The sequence below is a fragment of the Drosophila ficusphila genome, unplaced genomic scaffold (assembly GCF_018152265.1).
Source record: "Drosophila ficusphila isolate 14025-0441.05 unplaced genomic scaffold, ASM1815226v1 contig_198, whole genome shotgun sequence".
NCBI classification, from domain to species: Eukaryota; Metazoa; Arthropoda; class Insecta; order Diptera; family Drosophilidae; genus Drosophila; species Drosophila ficusphila.
Genome location: NW_025064092.1, coordinates 12,021,112 through 12,044,634, shown reverse-complemented (window position 1 = coordinate 12,044,634; position 23,523 = coordinate 12,021,112). Strand labels below are relative to the sequence as shown.

The 23,523-nt window shown below is 47.5% G+C and overlaps 3 protein-coding genes across 3 annotated transcripts; 1 reads left to right on the top strand and 2 right to left on the bottom strand.

Annotated features, from left to right (window-relative positions):
* Nucleotides 1-2,777: 2,777 nt before the first annotated feature.
* Nucleotides 2,778-4,466, bottom strand: LOC108097378. Its single transcript, XM_017199628.1, has 3 exons — nucleotides 4,234-4,466; nucleotides 3,878-4,150; nucleotides 2,778-3,519 (listed from the first exon to the last, which is right to left on the bottom strand). Exons 1-3 carry the CDS (start codon nucleotides 4,303-4,305, stop codon nucleotides 3,424-3,426), a joined length of 441 nt encoding a protein of 146 aa, XP_017055117.1. The 5' UTR covers nucleotides 4,306-4,466; the 3' UTR covers nucleotides 2,778-3,423.
* Nucleotides 4,467-19,935: 15,469 nt separating this feature from the next.
* On the bottom strand, nucleotides 19,936-20,490 carry LOC108097096. The gene has a single exon (XM_017199153.1). The coding sequence runs from the start codon at nucleotides 20,488-20,490 to the stop codon at nucleotides 19,936-19,938; it is 555 nt and encodes a 184-aa protein (XP_017054642.1).
* Nucleotides 20,491-20,946: 456 nt separating this feature from the next.
* LOC108097001 lies at nucleotides 20,947-22,119 on the top strand. The gene is given in 5 exon segments (XM_043207405.1): nucleotides 20,947-21,061; nucleotides 21,244-21,729; nucleotides 21,788-21,876; nucleotides 21,879-21,960; nucleotides 22,097-22,119. Coding segments are annotated over 5 exon segments (795 nt in total).
* The last annotated feature ends 1,404 nt before the right edge of the window (nucleotides 22,120-23,523 follow it).

Sequence of the window (23,523 nt, the reverse complement as noted above, 5' to 3'; positions counted from 1 at the left end):
CTACATGTTTGTGTAAGCAAGCTGTACGTCCAGAAACCAGAGACCTCTACATCTCAGGTTAAGGATAAAGCAGTGCCTAGAAACGACGTCGGTAAAGTAGGAGGAGCAGTATACCTCACAATATCTTGAGATTGGAAATAGCTCAGTGTGCTAAGCGTTTTCCCCTTCTATAGGGAATGTGGACTCGGGTTCGAGTCTGCCCACTATCATATAAATATATTTACTCCGTTCGCCACGCGCTATTTGTTCAACACCCTGACAAATGAGCGTGCCAAAAATTACGAAAGGAGAGATTAAAAGAAATCTCTGAAGGAAGCTGATTGGTCGTCGAATTTGATTTCTAGACCTTCAGTGCCAATTAGATGAGATACAACTTTTTATTTTGCTTAAATATTTGAACCGTCGAATTTGATTTCTAGACCTTCAGTGCCAGTTAGATGAGGTACAACTTCTTTTTTTTATGCTTCAAATATTTGAGCTGTCTTCTTTTTTGAAGGATTAGGTTCTGCTCCTGGAAACTGCCAAAGAATCTTCAAATGAATTTCCCACGCCCCAAGGCGTGCTCAGTAATTTTAATAGATTAATTTCACTCCGAATGTAACCAGAACAGGCGTCTCATTGTATTGTTCTGCCTTCGGAACCAACTTCTAAGGGGGAGGTCAAGGCCAAAGGGAGGGCGGCAATTACAGGAGCCCCAGGATAAATGCGGATGCCGAAAATTAAAAGCAGGCCGAAGAACGAAAAGCGGAAAACAGCAAACAGCAAACAGAAAACAGAAAGCAGAAAAACGGGAACAACCGATGAAAGATGGAGGCGGCAATGAGAAAGAAGAAAGTGGCGGAGGTGCCTTCGTGCCATCATTTGTTTAGGCCGCATTAGCATCCCGACCCCCGAATAGCTGTGGTCAGGAGGGGCTGCCTGGACGAGGAGGTTGAGGGAGGGGGTCAAAGGGCACCAGTGGCGCAGGACCTACATTTCAACGCGTCATTTGGCCTCCGCAACGGAGTGGACTGCAAGAAATGCCACCAAACACCGAACTCTACAAAACAAGGGAAACAGTTTCAAGCTAAGAAATGCCCAATTTAAAATGTGTTGGCCAACAATCCTCCTTCAAGTTTCTCTCAGTGTCGGTCCAAGCCAGATAAATTGCGCGAGGAACGGCGGCCTGACTTTGATTAAATGCGCGTTTGATTTGAAAATGATTTCATTGATTAAGGACGGCCAGGCCACCTTTTCCCCCGCCCAATCGCGAATTATATTCGGGCCAAAAGTTATCATCAGGCGCTGTGGTTATTACGGCCCTTGAGGACTTTATTCGCTTGCCGGCCATCAATGCATTGATGATGGCCCATCGCAGATCAGCAGCCTGTCTGCAGACAGCTACAGCTAATTGGCCAAGGAAGAATTATGAACCTGCCGAAATTGGCATGCCACTTTGTTAATAAGGGAGAAGGACACTTTTGGAACGCCTGCATAAATCACTCCGTCACAGCCGTCAGGAAGTGCGGAGCCACAAAGTGTCCCCAAATTCAATATGAGCTCGGTCCACACGATTGCATTTCAATCACTCAGGGGTCCATCGCCCTTCCATCCCGAAAGGAGAAAGCAGAAAGGAGTCCTCCGACTAACTGGCAAACAAGACTAATTAATTTCACTCTACGTGACTTGCATGGGCGAGGAGGTCGATGGAGGGGTGCAAATTATGGCACATTATGTATGGGAAGTGCTAAGGACCGCCGGCGGAGAAATAATTAAATGACCATTTAGCTGAAAAGGCGAGGGGCACTGCAAGAAATGGCGTTACTTATCGGGAACAAAAGGGTTTACCAGTAAGTTATATTCCCTCCTTGAAGAGACAAAAGTCGGTTTAATGATTGGATAACCTTCATATAATAGCTCACTATGCAGTTCGAGTTTTCCATGTTACCATCTCTTGTGCATTTCTCTCCGTGCCAGTGGTTAATAAGTATAGATGGGGTGCCGGGCATCCTGAGTGATAGATTGGAGGATCCCCTTGCAGATACCCACTGCACACACACTTGTGTATCCGAGGGCACGCAGTGCTTTGTTTTGTTAGTGGCGCTGTTAGGCTCAAAACGCATGAATACATTGCGCGCTTCATTACACTGTTTAGCGTACTTGGCTGAAAATTTGCGAACTATGAATAAATCGTGCCAGAAATGGGCACGAATCGGGGCGAGAACTTCATCAAACTGGCAACAAAAGTAATAATAATGAGACGGCTGCCCCGGCGAAAAAGCAGCGGAGGTCGAGGCAAGAAGGGGAAGACGCCAAGGTGAGTGTTTATGGGCTTGTGTGGGTGGTGGGTGGTGGGTGGTTGGGAGGCAAAGATTTGAAAAGCCAACAATGGCAACAGCTCACAGAAAACAAAACGAAAACAAAAACAGAGGCAGATAAGAGCGCTCGGAGGGGCGCCTGTTTGTTCCCAGTGTCGATGCGGATAAGGTGCACAAAGGTGGCCAGGTGGCCAGGTGGCCATGTAGCCAGGTGGCCAGGGGAGCCCCACTCCGTTTGCAGGTGCAAGCTGGCGATGTCGTTGCCAAAAGCGGAGACCACGGAACTTCCTCAGGACAGAGCACGCCAGAAAGTATTGGCTGACAAAGAGAGGCAAAGCTGCACCATTTGGGCCGCAAGGCTTTAGCTTTAACAATCTTGTTTCCATGTGGGAATTTATGATATTAAAAATGAATAATTAACTAACAACTTCAGTGGCTCCGCATGAACAACTTTCAATCAACATGCAACTTAAATAAACATTTCTTTTTTGCATAGTTCCATTTATTAGCCTTAAAAAAAAGTGTATTGATAAACATAACAATTTGGTGTTTACAAAAAGGGCTCACAAAAAATGAGTGCGCTGCGGGTTTGTTTACAAGCTAGCTATTATAAAATATGTTTACTTGCGACACACAGATACAACTTAGTCTAGGTAAAAAAAATGCGTACAGATACGTCTACATATATATTCACGCTTTGTTAACCAGTTATCGGAAGAAGAGGAGCCCGGAGACCAGCACAATAAGAATTATCTCTTTGGCATTCTCTCTCTGTTTAGTGGTTCTCCCTGCTCTCTGCTATCTCTGCTATATCTACGTTACTTCTCCGGGACCCTCGTCCGACTGACTGGCTTTATCTCCCTCCCTTCTTATTGACCTATATCTAGCTACTATTATTAGATAACACATCCAATAACTGTACGACCGACAAAAGCTTCGACATTATTCGCCTTAGCAGACTTTAGTGCACAATGCGAACGCCACTCGCTCTCACTCTCTCCCCGAAACTCGTTCTCTCACTCATTCAGATACAAAGGCACAGGTACACACACACACACGCGTCTGAGAAGAGAGCTGGGCGCAGAAGAGCCCCCAAAACAAGCGGGGCTTGCACCTGAGTCGGCGTCTATATCGTCTGGGTGGCCACCTCCCTCTGGCGACTCCGCCTGTAGTTTCCGTAGGCCTCCAATCCGTTGATGCTGAATGCCGTCAGGCCGAAGAACTGGAAGAGCAGAGGGGAAGCGGGGTATTAGACGGGTCTAAACGGATGAATCACGAGGTAAGTCATGACCCTCGGCTTGCATCCCAATTTTGAGTTATTGCTCGCGGCTTGGCTTCAGTCTAGCTTCAATCTAAAAACGTAATCTTTATGGTCATGGCTATCGTTTCCATTCGAGAACCGCCTCTAAGTCTAGCTATTTCAAAAGTGTTAAAAACACAAAACAATGATTATACGTGCTCTTTGAACTAAAAACACTGACAGTGGCATTCTTGAACTGAACATTTATCTGCAACTTGTAGATTCAGGTGGAGGGGGCCTTGGGCCTCCCTGATCTGGCAACTTGCAACTCAAAACTCACCGCCGCCGCCGTGTAGGCTCCGATGTCCAGGGAGAGGACGAGTCCGGAGGCCGTGAAGTAGGCCAGGGCCAGGCAGGAGTGGACCGCCAGGGACCAGAGAGTCGGGTCGCAGCGGCAGAACTGGCGCTGCCAGAGGCGGAGGAACCTGGCCAGGAGCAGGGCCGCGGTGGCCAGGAAGCCGGTGGCGGCCACCACCAGGTAGAAGCTGCCGCGGAAGTTGCTCACGCGCACCGGTCCGCAGACGATGCAGAGGAACCCCACGAAGCTGCACAGCTGATCGGGAGGAGCGGGGAAAGAGAGGGAGAGAGAGAGAGTGAGGGGAGAGCGTGACGGGAAGCGTTTGTTCGGCTTATTACCAGGCAGGCCATCTTGCAGAGGCCCGGCATGCTGCGCAGGTACTTGCGGTCGTAGTCCTGGGTGCCCGACATCGTGGCAGATACGGGGATTTGTTTACACTAGCCCTCAGATCAGATAATCCAGCCGATGCCTCGGAATCGAGCGAAGAGCGAAAGCACAGCGCCGGTGACTAATTTACATCGCGCTCGCCAGCACGCACAGAACGCCACTGAAAAAGCAACTAATAAACTTCTCAAAATCACTTGGCGCGTTCTCCCATCGCCTGACTCGGCGAATAAACGGCTATTGCGAGAGCTCCAGAGAGAGTTTAAGAGAGAGACAGAGAGAGAGCAACAGATTGCACAGTGGGCTGGCGGGGTCCAAACTGGCCCCAATCACCTTGACAATCTATACGAACATCGAATAACGTTATAGTTCAGAAAAATTGTTGCCTAGTTTAATTGTGAACATATACGAGTTTGGGCCTTGATGATTATTGCTTGTACCGAATCCCCTGCAAATATAAAACAAACTGTGGACTCCACCTCTCTGTGGCCCAAATGAAGTCAGCTGAGTGGGGCTCGTATGTGTGTGTGTGTGCGTGAGCGTTGTTAGATTATACTAATGTCCGTAGGGGGTGTTGGGGGTTTTAACCCCTACAGTATGACTCACAAGCCCAGGGACATGCTGAAAATACGAGTATACCGAACCGAATAAGCAAAGTGGTAGCATTCCCTGGATTTTGACCGTGTAGTACAAGTTTGAAAATTTCTGCCCACTGTGCCTTCTATTTCCTTCCACTGATAAATCCGTTGGGCGGCAATAGCTCAACTAAGTTGCTGTTATCGAGCTGCAGGCTAATTGATTAAGTTGAAAGCACACAAATCTAAACCAAAATGCAAATGCGAGCCACCCGAAACCAAAAGCAAAGGCCTGATTCATATTGTAAAATGCAAATCGCCCATCACACCGAAGAGAATTCAAAACGAATTCATATAGCTTTCATATGAATGTGGTGGGTTTTGAATGCCCTTACAAAATGAGTTTTGAAAAACATAAGCATTCAAATGAAATAAGAATCCTAAATATAAATGTTTAATAAATTTATACGAAATATCTCTCAAATATTAATAAATACATATCTGTTTTCCAGAGCAAAAAATCGTCGACCCGACGTCAAATTTAGTTTTAGAAATTGACTCATATTTAGGGGGAATGGCTCGTTCGTGTACGGGTGCATTGTTTAATCATATTTACTCGTACATGCATACACACATACCGAACACGGACCCCAAACCAAGGTCACTTGCACAACCGCCCCGATTGACCAAGATTCAGATACATGCACAGTTTCAGATGCGGAGCGGAAAATTCTGAGGGCGATAGAGATTTCTATGCGGCGGAAACGGGCAGCAAGTGCCGGATATGACGAGTGCCCTCTAGTGCTGCTGTATCTATCACACTCACTGTATCTAATGTCGCCTCAAATGAACTGCACTTGAGCAGCTCAACCGATAAACTTTTATTTTCATACTGGAGGGGAATCAATCGAACAAACATTCACATCATTCACTTCCCAAGGCAATTACATTTCCCGCGATTTCTAAAAATAAAAGTTCGAGTGGTACGTGGATTGTGCTCATCGATAAGCAGCGAGCCAACTGCCCAGCTCTTTCTGGCGATATATTAAGGAATACTATATTAATGAGTCCCTCAATGTTTTAATGATCTTTTGCTTAAGCCAAATAACTTATACATCAAAACCAATCTCACAACGAACCTGAAGCTGGGAGCTGTATTTCTAAACGAGATCCTTAGCTGATAATCAATCGCACATTACTCACTGCTAATTATTTAGTGCAACTTCTCGCCTGCGACTCATGCACATGGCTGGGTTTTCGCTTTCGTTTTCCCTCGCTTTTCCACCAAACGCGTATGTGGATGCGGGGAGGGAGCTCGCAACTGGGAAATGTGGGTGCATCTAATTAGAAAAGCAGTCGCTGTAATTGGCAGCTGCAGCATCAGCGAGTTTTTGTTTGCTCTGGCGAAAGGATAATGAGCAGCAGGACTGGGAGCAGCGTGTGAGCTCTTCGGGAGTGTTCTGCTCCCCAGATTCTGCGGCTCACCAAAGCGATTTAATTGGAACGAGAAAAGGATTTTTTCGGCTGTAAGTCAAACAACACACAAAAATCATTTGAAATAAGGAAAAAATTGCATAAACTCATTAAATAAAACATTGTTTTTTGTCTCTATCTCGGCGAGTTCTTATCTAAATATAGAATGTCATACACCGATGAATTCGCAATAAAATTCTGAATCGGAAAGTATCCTCACCTTAAAATATTGAAATTTGGCCATTTTTTGCAAAAAATGACGATGTTACACCCCTTACCAAAAATGCGAAAATTGACCAAAAATAAAGATTAGTTGACAATTTTAACTAATCTTTTCCAAAGCAGTTTTCGTCAACTAACTAAAGGATCAGTTAAATGACAATTAAATTTCAGTCGATGTAAAATAGATAGTTGGACTTCTCTAGTTTCCAAAACTATAATTTCTTTGGCTGTAAGTTGTTTCTTGCGCAAATAACAGACAAATTACCAATGGAAAAAGTTTTTTTTGCCCAAAACTACAAAAAATGGATACAAAAAAACCCAGTTTTTTTGGAATATCTGAGAAAGTACTCTCCCAAATGTGGAGTGGCATACATCGTTGAATTCGTAATAAAATTCTGATTCCGATGGTATAAACACCCAAAAAAGTTGAAATTTGGCCATTTTTCGCAAAAAATGACGACCCCTTACCAAAAATGCGAAAATTGGCCAAAAATCATTTTTTTTTTAAATCGTCCAAAAAGTGATTGGGCTCGTTAACTGTGGCCATAAGGTGCTCAAAACAGTGTTTGGTTCCGCTGTAAGTCACTAATTGGCATTATAACAACCGAAAAACCACTAAAAATATAGTGATTTCTACCAAGAATGTACTACTTTCTGACTGAAGTTATAATGCCCTCAGCAAGGGTTTAAAAAGGAGGTTTGAAAAGAAGGCGGATTCGCAGCTCGGAACGTGGCCATATGTTCACGCAACGTGGCTCCCCGCCGTGACTTATTGCGAGATTCCTTGAGATGACAAACTTGGCTTCAACTTGGGCAATTAAACGGAAGTTGGAGTTGCCGACCGCGGGGAGGAAGATAATTAATCTCGGGCCCTCAAAGGAGGAGGGTCGATTGGGAGCCATTTCTCATCCTCGCCGAAGATGTGTCGCCAGCTGGGAATCTGTCACAAGCAGGATTGGCCAGGACCAAGGCATCTCTCGGCTTGGTTCGAATGCAAATTTCGTGCAGTGGCTGGCAGAGTCTGCAGCTGACGTGACGAACCCCAAAACACCTCCCGAAGAACCAACGACCCCGGCGTATCTGGCGGGTGAATTTGAATCTGATACGAGTACTCCTTCATCCTTGGCTGGCTCCTTCTGCAGCAGACGCCTTCTGCCCGAGGCGAGGCAACCACCCCCAGACATCCCCAGATATCCCCAGACATCCCCAGACTCTCCCTCCGCAACTTTTTCAGCTCTCCCCTTCGAGGAAGGGAACATTTATGCGCCTTATAAATGATTATCGTGTGCACTCAAGTGCCAGCGTCATCAATCAAGTGGGCCAAGTGCAACAGGATGTCCCTTCCCAATCACTTACATCCATTCCTCGTTCCTTGCTCCGGTTTGTACTCTCGCGTCCTTTAACGCGGATCATTTTGCTTAGCAGTTGGCCAGCTCAAGGTGTCCCTTGCATCCCTGCTGCCTAACATATTACTACAAATATTGAATGCAGAGTACAGTCCTCATAAATATTATATACCCCACTAAATACAATGTCAATTCAAAGGGCATTTAAACTTCGCTGGTTATTCTGTGCGCAATTCGGTTTGTGCGGGTAATTTATGCTAATGAATTGGGCCCTCCCCGCTGCTCCTCTCCCCGTAGCCAATCAATCCGTCAATCAATCAACAGGAATACACTTTCCTATAGCTCTTTAATGACCCCCGTGTACGTATATCCAAAAAAACGTTGAGTTTCAAATCAATTTAATTGGTATTTTATTCGACCTTTTTCCGTTCCTCAACTGCTCCGAGATTTCCCCACTTTATCTTGAGTGCCGAGTATCTTCCCCCCGAATTTGGGGAACTTGGCGAAAACGGCTGCCCTTGCACATTTTAAAGCAATTTTCTCAGCGCGATTTCTGATCAATTTACTTGTCTAGGTGGTGCGAGGACCTGATTTGCCACGATTTACGACCCGTACTTGCCACTTACGTAAGCGCTCCTCTCCCTGCCATTTCGGAGGACCTGCTCCCGGCACAAGGACCCCAATTGTTTTCCCCCGAGAGGTGATTTTTCACTTCGGATTGAGAGCGTGCCGGGGCTAGCCGCACCGGCAGTCGCAGTCGCAGCCGCAGCCAATGTGCCGGGGATATTGGATATTGGATTGGCACGTGGCCCGATGACCACGTAGTCGGAACTCCTGAACCGTTTGCATACGGCATCGGTGATAACTCACCCAAGTGCAAGTGCAGCAAATAGCCAGTGCAGCCAGTGTGTTCGATGTGAGCATGAGAACATTGGGCCAACAAACAACCAGCAACGAACAACGAACAACGAAAGCCACTTTCGACGCGGTTGGCCGAGCCCTAATTGTGGTCTGACTTTCCCTACAATGGCCGAGAAGCTGAGAAGTGAGGAGAAAGGATCTGTAAGGATGGATGTGTAAGCTACTTTCTATTTTCTATTTCAATTAAACTCTATTGACATCCTGCATTGTAAACGAAGAAGCTTGTGCGCCTGAAGGCTGTTACATGGCAGCTTTGTGCTTTGTATGCTGCTCTTATGTTACGTATATTATGTGCCAGGCGCTTAGTTTAAACTAAACTACTAATTGCAATAACCAGCACGGCACAAAGCAACCGCACTTTGTCTCAGTGCAGCCTTCAACTTTCCCGTTGCTTCTTTTCTAAATGCAATTACGCAATTTATGAAATTACGACAGCCAAAGTGAGTTTAGCAACAATTTTCATTCGAGCAAAAATGAAGCGCATACAGAGCCATCACACGAACACATTAAACATTACACACCCACACACACACATGCAAAGAGTCTGGCGAAGGAAATTGCTGCTTACACATACACCTACACCTACACACAGCCACCCACACGCACACACATATCCATGGCACCCAAGGCACAAATGGCAATCTGGAAATCTAAGCTCATGATTGGCCCCACACACACACACACACACATACACACACACACACATAGATACCCACTGCATATAATAATCAAATTATCAGTTATGCCACCCGGCTTTCCCTTTCCCTTTCCCGGGCTCCAACTAACGAGGTGCTGTGATCAAATGGCGAATGACATTAAGATTTTTCAATTCGCACTGCACACTGCAGATAGTGCTGGGAAATTGATGCGCGGAAAAAGCGGGGTTTTCTTCGGAAAAGTGGTTGGTGTTTCCGTCGTGAAGTGTTTGAGAATTCGTGCTTAAAAACTGAATACTTAAAAAACTTAAAGGTTGTGAGCACCTGGTGCTCTTAATACCTATCAGCGATAAGCGCCAGGAACCCTTTCCTCCCTTCCCTTCTGTTGAGAGAGCTGCCTTCTGAACAGGGGGGACTCCTTAAAACTGCACAATGTGAACACCCAACAGCCGAAACATCTATGTACTCTCGCTACCTTGTTGCCAATTCCGCGCTGGCCATAAAGTGCAGCTGCGTCTTGCCACAATGTCGCCAAATTGGCCAGAGTGTGAGTACCTCAAATCGCAGGTCATGTATGCTATATGGTGTGTCTATAGAGCTCCTCGAGCACCCACCCACACACTCAGATCATGGACACGTGCTCCTGATTTCCCAAGTCTCGCACCCCGGGAAAGCCTTTCGTCATAATCATAAAAAACTGCTTAGCACTTTATTTTGCGCACTTTTATTGCCACTTGAACATTAAGGAAAAATAACCAGATTTCAATGCGTCTGTGGCCGAAAAATGATTTGCTAAAAAGAACAGGGGTGTTGAGGAAGCTAAAAAAGAGTTCAAGTGTTTATAATTTCAGCTGAAGAAAACCAAAACAAATCAAATGGAAAAATGTGAATATCAGAAGCAAATTAACCCCCTTAATGCAGAACCACGCTTAAGCACTCATCCGAATATCTGCGGCCTTCCGATGAAGACACTGCTGCGGCCTTATTTGTTTTATTCCACTTTTTATTGCCGGCTCATTGTGGTGTCTGTGTTGCTTTGATTGCAGCAAAACGGGATCGTTAAATCAAAACAACGATTCCCGCACGCGTTCGCCTATTACCATGATAAATGGACGCGTCGAGGGCCAAGGACATGGACTCGCGGGGATGGAGGATGGAGGATATAGGATGGAGGATGGAGTGTTCGGGCGGGACACGTCCGCTCCGCTCCTGTCTGCATTTGATTGGCATTTCGGCATAATTGTATGTTAATAGCCGAGCGAAGCGATGACCAAGTGGCTCAACAGCTGGCGATTGCAGGCGGGCGAGTGGCTAATGTCAAATTTATTTCCAATGCCGCCTACACTGGCAGAAAAGAAGTGGAGGATAAGGATAGTGCCCTCATATTCTCGGATACCACTGACAGAAAATGTAGTTTTCTTAGTGAGTTTTATGTTATGTAGAATTTATTGCACAAGTTACCAAATAGCATTCCATGAATTCGAAGAACTGATGGAGCAGTGCAGCCACACACACACTCACCAACTCACCCACCCACTCACCCACACACACACTTGCAAGCACAGCCCAACGCTGTTGTCATACGCTTATGAGCTTGACCTTGACATTGGCAGTGAAAGCGCTGATAAACTAAGCCCTAATCCACTGGCATTATGTACATTCGGCACTTTGCCAGCGCCAGCAGACAACCGAAACCAGAGTCGCAGCCAAAAAAATAAAGCCAAAAGCCCAGCCAGCTGTGCTTTCATAAAAGTCCCGCCAAGGACGAAGGACCAGCCGCGTTGGCCTGGCTGACTGGTGGGTGGTGGGTGGTGGGTGGTGGGTGCTGCTGACCGGCAGACTAAGCCGAAACAATGGCCGAGTAAAAAAGCAGCAGCCGCAGAGAGGAGAGAGGGCAGGGGAAAAGACCAACAGCTAGCGAAATAAAATCAATTTTCATTGTAATTGGCAACTTAAAGGCTTAAGCCAGGGATATTTCTATCATTGAACTGGCCGATTCCGCCGGCTTTCCCGGCTTCAAGTCCGGAAAAAGGGGCAAGGCAGTCGGATGGGTTACCTTGGCTACTTTTGGAGTGCAATATTGATCTGCGATTGTGATTCCATATCGCAGTTCAAGGCACAGACCATAAATACAAAGTTACTATATTTGAACATGTTATTTGTTATTAAAATACATTTACTATACATATATGCATTTTTTGCAAACATTTATTTATCGATTCACAACCCGCACAAGCCAATAAATTTAAAAAAGTAGTTCCTTATTCAAGTTACTCAACATTTCGTTGGCTAAGAAACCGGGCAAACCGCAGACGTGGATGCACTTTACCTGCACTTCATTTCACTTTGGGCCACGAGCCACCAACTTGGCTCAGACATCTTGGCTTTCCCACTAATTTATGGCCACGCGTCCTTCGTCCTGCGTCCTTAGTCCTGCGTTCAGCTTGAGCCCCTTTAACGCATTATCCGCGCTTATTGTCGTATATCAAACTTAATGGCTCCGCTGGCCAACAACTTCCTGAGCGGCTTTAATGGCGCTCGCATGTCCCGAACGACTGTTTTAAAGGGTCAGGGGGCTACATCTATATCTATATCTATATCTATAGTATATCCACCTCTATCTGCCCGACTTGGTCGTTGGCACCGCGCAGAGCAGCCAGACGACAGCAGCATATGTTGGGTTTAGCCAAATGTTCAGTGGGGGATCTGGAGTCACCTGTTCATCAATCAATTCAAATATTCAAATTGAGCACCGCCCCCTCCAACTTTGTTGCTATTAAATACAGTCCGTTGATGTGGGAGCTCATTGTAATATTGGAAGCCTAAAACAGATACAGAGAGTAAGCATAAATTTATACTCAACAAGAAAGGAAGCGGGCTTCGAAGGGCTGAAGTTTAAAGTAGAGTAAAATGCACAAAGGCTTATTAGAAATGGTTAAGGGTCTGCCACATTGAATTCGGATTAAACCGACAGAGTTATGAATTCGCCTTTGTTGCCTGGAAAGCCTTTGTTTTCCGCCGAGTTCATTGGCTCACCTTTCCCTTTTAAAGTCGCTCCAGCCCAGCCGTTCAACTGTCACTCCCCGCCTTCAGTGGGGCTCGGGAGGATCCACACAAGATGCTCCCCATTTCTGGGCTCTGCGAGTGGGGGAAATACAAAATGAAGTTGTCGCGTGTCGCGTTTGCTGATGATGACATGTCACCAAACGACGGCGCTGAAAGCGAAAGCGAAAACGGCGATGATTTAAAAATATTCCCCCGAAATCGAAATCGAACAATTTCGCTGCAAGATTGAAAGGCCGTGAAAGGCGTCTCCCACTCAAGTTTACCATGTATGGCCTGCAGCACCTCGGGATGTCCTTGGCTGCTTGGCTGCTTGGCTCCACGTTCACGCTCACGCTCACAGAGCAAATTATGCTAATCAGGTGACGACTGCGACTAAGGCGCGTAATCGATTACTTTTCAGTTGGCGCTGGCGAAATGAAAATGAAAATGAATTTAGTGCACACACACCCGGGAATAAATAAAAGGGATGCGCATTAGGAGGGATTTACAAGGACACGGGCCACGTCGCGTCTAAAACAATTTGCTGCAGCGCACGAAAGTGCGCCATGAAAAAATGAGCAGCCGAAATAAAGGCCAAATAAAGCAGGCAAACAGGCGAACTGGCGCCCCTGTAAAACATCATATGCGGTTCGATTCCCTATAGCTCGGAAAAGCCTCCGAAATCCATCGATTTGGGCCAGAGCCCACAGGGATTCGCCGAAACTCCCATTAAGTCCGGGGATAAACTGCGGGGTAATGAACTGGAAAATAGCATTCATTTGTCGAAGCTTAATTTTATCATTAGAAGGAACGGCTCTAAAATAGCATACCTAATATGAACTTCGTATCCTTCAAAAGGAAGTAACTTTTTAGTCCCATTTAAAATCAGAAAAAATCCACCACAAAGAGAATGTCCATCCGAACAGGATGTTGGCATCGTCGGTCATCAAAATGTGAGTTATTTAGAGTATCGCCAAGTCATGAGCACAGTTTGTATGCCAATAGGGCAGCAGGGGCCACCAGTCCCCGGCAATCGCATTTTCACTTTTATTTCCGATGCCACACACCCACCCGAAAGGGGAGGACTCGCACGCCGATGATGTGCAAATGCCATGTTCCAATACAAAACTCACATAAACAAAAGCGTGTAATAAAAGTAAAATTTTTCATGTGAGTTGACTGCATTTTTATGTCGAACAACATCGTGGAACGGCGGCTGAGTGGAGCGGCGGCCCCTGGCAGGGGCTCACAGAAAGGGGGGCTCTAGGCCAGCAGTACGAGTGCAGCCCATGGAAAATGGATCCGTTCCCGCACGGAACTCCCGAGGTGTTCGACGTGAGTATCCCTTCTTGGCATCCCCTTCGGAAGGACCAGCCTACCGCTCTGTCCTCGATGGACAGCGAGGCTAGCCGCAGATAAAGCATGAAAGTGTCATTGCAATGCATCACCAGGGAGGGTGGGAGTTGCTCCGCTGAAGTGGAGCGGAGTGGAGCCCGCAGTGTGGCCGAAAAGGAGGGGGGATGGCCAGCCACACCCACACAACCCACAGCACCCACCACCCAAAAACCACAGATGGCGGCGACGGGGGCCATCCGAATTGACAGTGTCATCAGTTTTGAAGTGGAGCCATCGCTCTGGGGATGGAACGGGTGCTCCTGGCGGGGGGCTTTTCCCAGAGCGGGAGTGGGTGGTCATGTTTCAAAATTGCCGGCAATTTGTACACGCAGTTTTGGGCCAAAGGACCCCGCTCCAGATCCGGAACAACTGGGGCTGAATGAGGACGAGCGCCCCACCTTCTGGCCCCCGGGAACCTGAGGTGGAACATACGTCAACTGATCCTAATGGCCGGCACTCACATATCAGCGAAGACGGACCCATGTTAAGACATCAATTTTAAACGAAGAGATAAGCCGATAACAACTCCGAGAGAAGCGACAAATTAGCAGCCAGCATTCCATACGTCAAATATGTTTACGGAACCTCTGTCATAAGAACCTGTAATCTGTTTAAAGAGTGCTGTAAGCAAAGGAAGGAAGCTACGTATCAATTTTATTATATACTGGAATTCTTTTTTTATTCATAAATCAATAATAATAGTGTAATTTAATATAATATAATAATAAGGATAAGAATATTATAGCATTTAGTATTAATAATAATAATATTATAACATATAATAGTATAATGTATAATAATATAATAAAAAAATAACATAATGAAATAATATAATAGAATATATCAATAAGGAACTTTATAAAAAGAATAAAAAACAAAAATATAAAATAATTTTTGTTTGTTTTATTGGGGCCTATCATGGGAAATTTGGAAGGTTTTCAAATTTTAGATACCAGGCGAACAGAAGTGCTTAGCAAGTAACTACAAAATCCGAAATCAAAAAAGCAGCCCCCTAAGATATGCAACAATATAAGCAGCCCCTTAAGATATGCAACAATTCTCATCTGTGGATGGCATCAAATATCGTGGTTCGAAACTTGACTATGCATGATCTACGAAAAATACGGGGATTTTGTGATGGGCATCACTGGTAATACTGGGTTTGAAACTCGAATAAAAATATAAATTAATTTGATAAGAAATGTTGCATATCTTAGGGGCTTCCAAATTTGTAGAATACTTATGGGGGCTCGTAGACAAAACGGTGTGTTGCTCTTGCTTATTTTTTATAGCATACTTTTGCGGGCAATTTGAAAATATTAAAAAAAAAGAGTAACCACCTACTATTGCATTCTGTTCGCCTGGTACTTCAAAATGAGGTTTGGTTGAATATGTTGGTATTGGCGGAACGAATTCGAAGGGACAAATTGGAAAATCCACTTTTAGGTACCAGGCGAACAGAATCCATTAGTAGGTGGAAATGGACAAAATTTTTGGAAAAGTTGCTCACTGACAGAAGCTCTATGCTACTAATTGCTTACTGACAGAAGATTTCTGCTACTGATATAAGATCGCTGCATACAATTGCTTACTGACAGAAGATTTCTGCTACTGATTGCTTACTGACGGAAGATCGCTGTTATAAAAAAAAAACTCGATATCCACCTGCTAGGCGTTTCTGTTCGCCTGGTATCTGGTTTTCAGAATCGACCAATTTGGTTGTCCGAAACATCCCCCACATCCCAAAAATCAAGAACTTCATTAGTTAGTTTTTATAATCTTTAATAATGCGATTTCTACATAAATAATAATTCTGTTTCTTATGCTATATTAGAAATATATTGATATTATTATAGTATAGTGTAACGCTGCGCTGCTCCTCGAAGAATCTGGTCCCAAGCTCTGCCATGCACGCCAGACTCTGCCACTCTGGTTTCCAGCTGCCCCTGTTGATCACTGAATCCTGGAAGAAAAAGAAGAAAAAAGGTCTGTATTTATCCGCTATTTAAATAAATAAATCCCCTATTTTGAAAAAATATTGTTTAGTTTGTCTCTGCATGCCGTTCATTTTATTTGATCAAACTTGTTCAACATCGTGAATATCGTGAACATCGTGCCCTAGATTAGGAATTAAGATGGGAAGTCAGTCGGCGCAGGCAGAGGGAAAAATAAGAACGGAATCTAAACATGAATCGCCAGCCCAACTAGCGCCTCTCCCCCTTTTCGGCAATTTTCCAGGGCTTCCACGTAATTACTTAATGTAAATGAAAGTCCCGAGCGCAACGCCCTCGGACTACAAATTGCATTCATTTGGCCCCGGCAACCGACTAAGTTGTCTCGCCGTTCGGAAGGCAACTCCGAGGGACCCTGGAAACTATGTTGACGTATTTTAGGCCCAGGAATGAATGGCAATATTCGCAGGTTGAACTCCGCCCCCCGCCACTGGATTTCCCAGGAAAAGCACTTAGGGCGTTGAGTAATGATGCGGCCGCAAAAATCACGCACGCCTATTGCAAAAACAAAAGCTTTTCGGGGCGGGGGATTACAGAGACACGGATCCGGGGGTCCGGGTACCCTTACATGGGTTCCGGACTACGAACTACGGACTACGGACTACGGACTACTGACTACGGACTGCGAATTCCGGGCCCTCATGACACGTCAGCGGCAGCGTCTCGTGCTCCATTTGCAGGCATTTATATGTGTCAGCGTGTCAGGACCTTCATCAATCACGTTTTGAGTTATTTGTCAGTCGAATAAATACAGTCGAGAAGTTCTGGGTGAGTTACGGAACATACAATTATGGATCAGTTACTTTTCCCCACTTTACAGAGCTAAAGTGATAAGGAATGTATTTAAAAGAGTCGGGTTCACCTCACATTTAAACTATGATATATATAAATAAAAATAACAGATTTACTTTGTGGGTTATTTGCTTATTTCTTTCAGTGGATTGATGACTGCCCGTATGTGTTTTTTGGGTGATTTCGGGCATAAGAAGCCCCTGACATTTATGACTTACCACTAAAAAGCAGCGTCGTGCCGGCTGTTATCCTGCTCCCCGGATCTCTGGAGCCTGTCCGAGCTGCAGTTCCAGTTTCGGCCACATTTAAATGCAGCCGCAGTGGCGGAGCGACCATTTGTCTTGCTTACCCGAAGGGAAGAAGGAACCCTAAAGGAGGAAAGGCAGTGACAAATCGGGGAAGGGGCTCCGCACAAAGGGACTTCCCCACTCCCCACAGTTCGCCACTCGCCAGATCGATTTCAAAAGCATAAAACAATCAGAAACGCTTTGTGGCCCCGCTATTTTTAGCCGAAAGAGTAAATTAAAAAATTATGCAAAATGTTTTACTCCGGTTTTGTTTATGTTTTGTTTCGGCGGCAGCTTCTGTTTTCTGGTCTCTGTTTTCTGTTTTCGGTTTTGTTCAGTGAACGGGGACAACAGCGAAGACAAACACGAGCACAACTAAGTAAATAAACAAGGAATTGTGTAAAAAGTTTAAATGTATGCAGATGCACGCACGCCCCCTAAAAAAAAAGGGAAAGGGGGCGGAGGGCGGGGGATTGAGACACTCTTTGCATATGAAAACGAGTTTTGTTTATTTTCATAATACCGTTTTACCATTTTCGCCGTTTTCAGTCAGCTTTGAGTCATTTTTCATGCGAAGCGAGCGAACAGAGCCAATTAAAGAAAGCAAATCAGACCACTATCGCATCCAATTACGAGCCACATTTGACATTTTGATGGGCAGCGGTCGGGAAAATCGGGAAGCAACGCTCCGATACCCTGGAAAAAGGGGTTCACATGTTCAGGGGATATTAGCGTATGAAATTGAAACAATAAACTCAGCTTGACAAATTAAATTATTATTTTACGAAGCCCAAAAAACGAGATTACACCTCGTTGCTTCTGTTTTTTCAGGCATTTCGCATGTCGATTTGATTGCGTTTTTAGCATAACGAATTAATTTGTGTTATTTCAACTCTTTTGCCTGATTGAGATTTTGCGCTATTTCAGATCAGATTAAATTGCATTCCGGATGTACATATATAACATAATATCTCCCCGCTTATTTCCTAGTTTTTCTGTGGGAGTAATTAGGGGTTTGGCTTTGCAGCGGCCGAACTCATTTGCAAGTTATTAATATTGGGGCGACACTTTGTCAACGGGTTTCCCAGTCGGGTCACATACTCGGTCAACTTTTCACAGGAGGCTCATTAGGAGAGCCAGTGGGCGAATGCTTGTAGGGTCCCCAGCACTTTCCACTTTCCACTTTCCTTTCCGACTTTCGCTTTCGCTTTCGGCCTGGCTCTCATCTAATTTCATTTCCGAGGCGCAATCAGCGGACGTAGTTCTCGAGTATCCTGTGGCTGCTCCAGTCCTGCCTAGGAAATTAAATTGCGAGCACTATCCGGATTCGGATCCGGGATCGGAGACGTCGGAGACGCCGGAGCTAAGGTTTCGGGAGCGTCTGTCCCTCAATTTCCGCTGGCGCAGCAGTTTATAATTATGGGAGTACTCGGATGTGTGTCTGCACTTTGTGCTTACTCTATTTAGCCTGCAGACTTTGATATCACTCTCTGGATGCCTTGTATCCCTGCAGTTCTCCGGGATCCCTTGGCGTGCGTTGCTTAAACGCGGAGCAATCTGTGTTTAAAAGCGCATACTGATACTGTTTACTGTTTGCCAGCGGATGGCGCCTCTCCTCCGTCGGCCACTTGACTCACTTTCCCTCTTGCGTAAACGGCGACGAATCCCCTCGAAAGTCGTCATAATATGTCACCAGCTCGCTTTCCCACTTGGCGGCGGCCTTCGTTAACCCTTAACCCCTAACCCTTAACCCTTAGCCCTGCTCTCCCGCTTCGCGAGGACGCTTTCCCGGCTTACGTTAAGTGAAACACGAGGAGTTGTGCTTTGTGCGGGGCTCTCGGATCCCCTTATCCCGGCTTAAGTACACGGGCACGCCCACTTGGGGAGGACGCCCACTCACTGGCTCACTGTTATTCCCGTCCTTTCAGTCCTTTCAGCTTTCAGGCTGCCCTGCACAGCGAGTCCTGTGCGAAAGTGCGGGAACCAGAATCACCAGAATCATAGAATCCAGTTTGGAGGGATTACAACCTTCCTTGGTAGCCGGAGTTTTGTTACACACATAGGTTACATAGGCCACTTTTTTCTGCGGTTTTCCCTGGTGAAAATCGCTCGCATTTGTGAGGGCACTCGCAAGGCCGACTTGTTGCAAGTCCGCTTTCTGCAGCTCCACGCTGCAGCTGCCACCTGCTGTCGCCGAGGGCTGCCAAGAGGACACGAAAAGGGATCCGCGGGAGGATGGGAGGATGGCAGGATGAGGAGAACATGAGCAGGAGGAGCTGCTCCACCCGTTCTATCAGCATGTTGGCCCATTCGACCCGACAACCAACAACCAACAACCGACAACCGACAGCCGGCAAAGTGCAAATATGAAAACTACGCTGCCACTTTGTGCTCGAATGCAAATTCCAGCATGTCCTCGCTAACTGCGCATAATGAAATCGGAAAACATTAGCACAACTAACTTTAACCGAGTTACTGGGAATACTGGGGGCATACTGGTATAGAACATATAGAACATACTATATACTATATAGTATAGTATCGTTTAGTACACCCACATGCAGCTCGTGGCACTGAACTAATGGCACCATCCGCTCCATTTAAATATTTAGGTTGCTCGCGGACACCTCGCATTATTTGCACCTGCTTGGGGAATAGTTTTCACTGCGATATCGAAAGCATTATCCACTCCACTAACCCGAGTCCTTTATCGGGATAAACGCATCAGTTTACAGTGAAACAGAAGAGAAGGTTTATTTTAGAAATGAAAGGGAATCTTGAGTCTTGAATTGAACTGGGTTACTTATATTTGCACGGAATTAGATTCCAGTTGAGGACGGGTTGAAAAAAAAAAACAGTAAGCCTAGTGGGTCGGGTGTCCAGCGGTGTCCTTAGGAGCGCTTCCTTTGCGGGGGAGCACCTCCTTCCTGGCCTAGTCCTTGATCACGACGGGCCTGGTGCGGCACCGGCGGACGCCCCCGCCGACCACGTTGCCCTTGCAGCTCCACTGGCTGGCGCGCACCCACTGGTTGAGCGGATCGCGGACGCAGTTCCTCCGGCGGGCCTCGCAGCGGGTCTGCAGCACGCAGGCGCCTTGCTGGTCGCGCCAGCAGCCGGCGACCTTGTCGTCCACGCAGGCCCTGCGCTGGCACTCCCTGGTGCGCTTTCCCTCCGCCTGGGGGCGTGGTCGCAGCCGGGGGGCGCACTGGCCCACGCCGCTGCGGCCGGGGATGTTGCGGCAGCGGGTGATGCAGGTCTCCCTCAGCGGCTCCAGGCCGCTCTCCCTGCGGCGGCAGTTCTTCTCGCGGAGGCGGCAGGCGGGGAGGCGGGTGCACACCTTGGTGGCCCTGTTGCGGATGCACACGCTCTTGCCGTCGGAGATCGGGTTTCCGGTGCAGCGGCCGGGGCAGGGTCGGAGGTCGCCGTCCGCCTGCGAGGAGGCGATCGCCAGGAGGACGAGCAGGATGCAGAGGCTCAGCTTGGTCATGGTTGCTTCTCAAGTATAGCTGGAGTGCTGGAGTGCTTGATTGATGTCTCTCCAGTGATCGATCGGAGCTTATATAGTGCTGGAATACCACTAGAGCGCGTGCTCCCCTTTTTTGGGGACAGGTGTTGCCTTGCAGGCGCCTTCTGTTTTCTGTTTGCCGAGCCATTGTTTTCGGGTGAATGGGAATCTTATTGAGTTCCAGATTTACTTCGGTTTGCACACTGTTTTTACCAGCAAGTACTAGTTCATCAATGTACTTTCACGTGGCAGTAAATGCAGCAGTTCCCTGGTTTGAATGGCTGGCAGGGCTTCGATCTGCAATCACTCGCTTCACTTTGATTTACTTCACTTTTGGTAGCCTCGCTCCGATGAAACGCTTTCAGAGAAGCGTAGTCTTCCCACTCCGAGCTGAGCAGCTGGCGAGCACTTGGGTCGACGACCCCCGAAAGCAACTGAATGCCGAAACAAAAGCTGCACCGCCGCGTGCCGCCGAAGAATGGCTTGGACTCGCTTCCTATTCCCATTCCCACTCCCATTCCCACTCCCATTCCCATTCCCTTTGTGGGTGGCGGTATAAATAGTTAGGTCCGCCGATTGGGTGGCATCAGAAGTTCTTGCAGCTCCAAGACAACAGCCAGCAACCTCGACAATGGCCAGCCACCAACTGACTCTCCTCCTCGGTACGCCCTTCCATTTTCCACTTGGGATTCACCTGACTCACTAACTAACTAACCCTCCTGCAATCCTCCCCAGGCATCGCCTTCCTGTGCCTGTGCGCCGTGGCCAGCGTCGGCGGCACCACCCGCCCGGCGAGCACCCGACGCCCACCGCCGACGACGACGAGCACCGCCCGCCCCACACGACCGCCCCGCCCCACCCGGCGCAGCTGCCCCCTCTTCCCGGAGGTGTGCTCCCGCAGCAGCCCGAGGGTTTGCGGCAGGACGCCGCGCGGCGAGTGCCAGCGCTTCGAGAACATCTGCCACCTGATGCTGGCCAACGTGCTCCGACTGCCCGAGGGAGTGCGCCACACCCGCGACATCGAGTGCCGCAACGTGCGCGGCGACGGCCCCGCCCACCGGCGCCCCTGCTACGAGCCCTGCCCGCCACGCCCCGTCGTCTGCCGCCGCTCGCCGCCCAGCCAGCAGATCTGCGTGCGCAGCAGGAGCGGCAGCCAGTGCAAGGTCCTCGCCAACAAGTGCCAGCTGCGCAACCAGAACTGCCACAGCCAGCCGAGGAACAGTGAGTAGAGTCCCAGCTACATATCCCGATCCATATCCTGATCCAAATCCCCTTCCAGACTGGATCCGCACCGACAAGAGGCGCTGCGGGCAGCTGCAGCTGGGCGACAAGCCACAGGACTGCCTCAGGGTGCCGCCCAGGAGCACCACGCGGCGCAGCACCACCCGGCGCACCACCACCCAGCGCACCACCCGTCGCCCCACCACCACCGCCAGAACCACCATCTAAGCGGTCTAAGGATCGCTTTCAGATCAGACTGCATCCGAAGCAACCAATTTTTTTTTTATACCCACTTCCACTGCAATAAACTTAAAGTAAAACCGAACGAACAGAGCTTCTGCCTTCCGTTCGCGTTGGAATATTCAAGGCAATCAGGGCGAGAGGAACTAGGCAACGGACTCCCAGGACTCCTGTCCTCCTTCGCGTGTCGTCTGGACTCCGGCTCTCCACTTTCGAGGATACCTCTGCAGGTATCATTAACTGTTCAATGTCCTCGGGCGACGGAACGTGGAAAATCCCCGCTAATGACCACTGTAATTTCTCGGATTGCCCTCCCGCTCCGCCTACTCCTAGTGGCCATTGTCCCGGCAACGCCGACGGGGAGGGAGAGCTCGCCAAGAGGCCCGAGTAATAACAACTCAAGTTACAACTGCCGAGCTGCACGTTGTTTTCGATGTGGATGAAATTCCTCGTTGTCCAACTTTCCCCGGAGCACTAATTAATTGATAGATGCCGGCCCAAATTGACCGAAATTGCATAGTCAAGTTGCCGGCTGCGCTCTGGATTCCCTCTCTTGGGGGGACAAGGGGGGGTGTGCGATGAGTTTATTGAATTACGCACATTACGCATACGTAGCGGTGGCCCAAGTTGGCAAACAACAACTCGAACTCGTCGCGAACTTCGCTGGCATAACTTTCGTCTCGTTTCGATTCATTTCGTTTTGTTTTGTTTTGTTTCACTTTGTTTCGATTCGATTCGATTCGATTCGATTTGAGTCGCCTCCTTGGCTGTGGATCGTCTTTAATTAAAACGTGGTCCTCAATCAAACCGAATTCAAGTCAAACAAATCCAGTTTGCGGTTGGGGGCTCTTTGCTGCGGTTTCGGCTACAACAGACACAACACTTCTTCCGGGTTAATGAGAAGTCCTTGTGGTTGCCGTCGATGCCGTGAAAAGCCGAGGATAACGCAGCCAGTGGAGAGACTAGGCACACTCACCGAATAAAACACACCACACTGCATGTACTGTACTATAAAAACACAATTTATCTCGAGTTTGATAGCTTTTACAACACACGGCACTCACTCTTAAACTCTGAAGCCTCCATTTGTTTTGCCAGCCTCGTTTGCCAACTTAACTGCCAGTTTTCCCGACCTCCGCTCCTCGGGTTTTCCTTTCCTCCTTGCTTTCCCATTCGATTCCGTTTTGCGGCCTCCAAATTTATGACAATCATCTGCATCTGTTGAACACTGGCCGGCGGCAAAGCAGTTTGTCATTTCGATTCGACCTAATGAAGGCGAATGAATGCCAAATGCCGAGTCAACAGCCTGCCACGCCCACATACGTCCACCTAATTTGGGCACAGGGAAACCAACAGGCACAGGCACAGTCGAGGTTATTAAAGCTAATTGCGTGGATTCATAAATTAGAAACACCTTTGATTGCGGGTTCGTGACTATATCCACTATATCCCACTAGAGCCACTAAAGCCGCCCCGTGCATATGTTTTGGTGCCAATGACTGACTGACTGACTGACTCACTGAGAGACTGACTGACTGACTGAGTGACCGCCAC

Bases quoted from the DNA above. Each gene is read 5' to 3' on its own strand.
- LOC108097378 (XM_017199628.1), bottom strand. From the start codon at position 4,305: ATGTCGGGCACCCAGGACTACGACCGCAAGTACCTGCGCAGCATGCCG. The intron at 4,151-4,233 runs GTAATAAGCCGA...CCTCCCGATCAG, and splicing joins TCTGCAAGATGGCCTGCCTG to CTGTGCAGCTTCGTGGGGTT. The intron at 3,520-3,877 runs GTGAGTTTTGAG...CTGCTCTTCCAG, and splicing joins GAGCCTACACGGCGGCGGCG to TTCTTCGGCCTGACGGCATT.
- LOC108097096 (XM_017199153.1), bottom strand. From the start codon at position 20,490: ATGACCAAGCTGAGCCTCTGCATCCTGCTCGTCCTCCTGGCGATCGCC.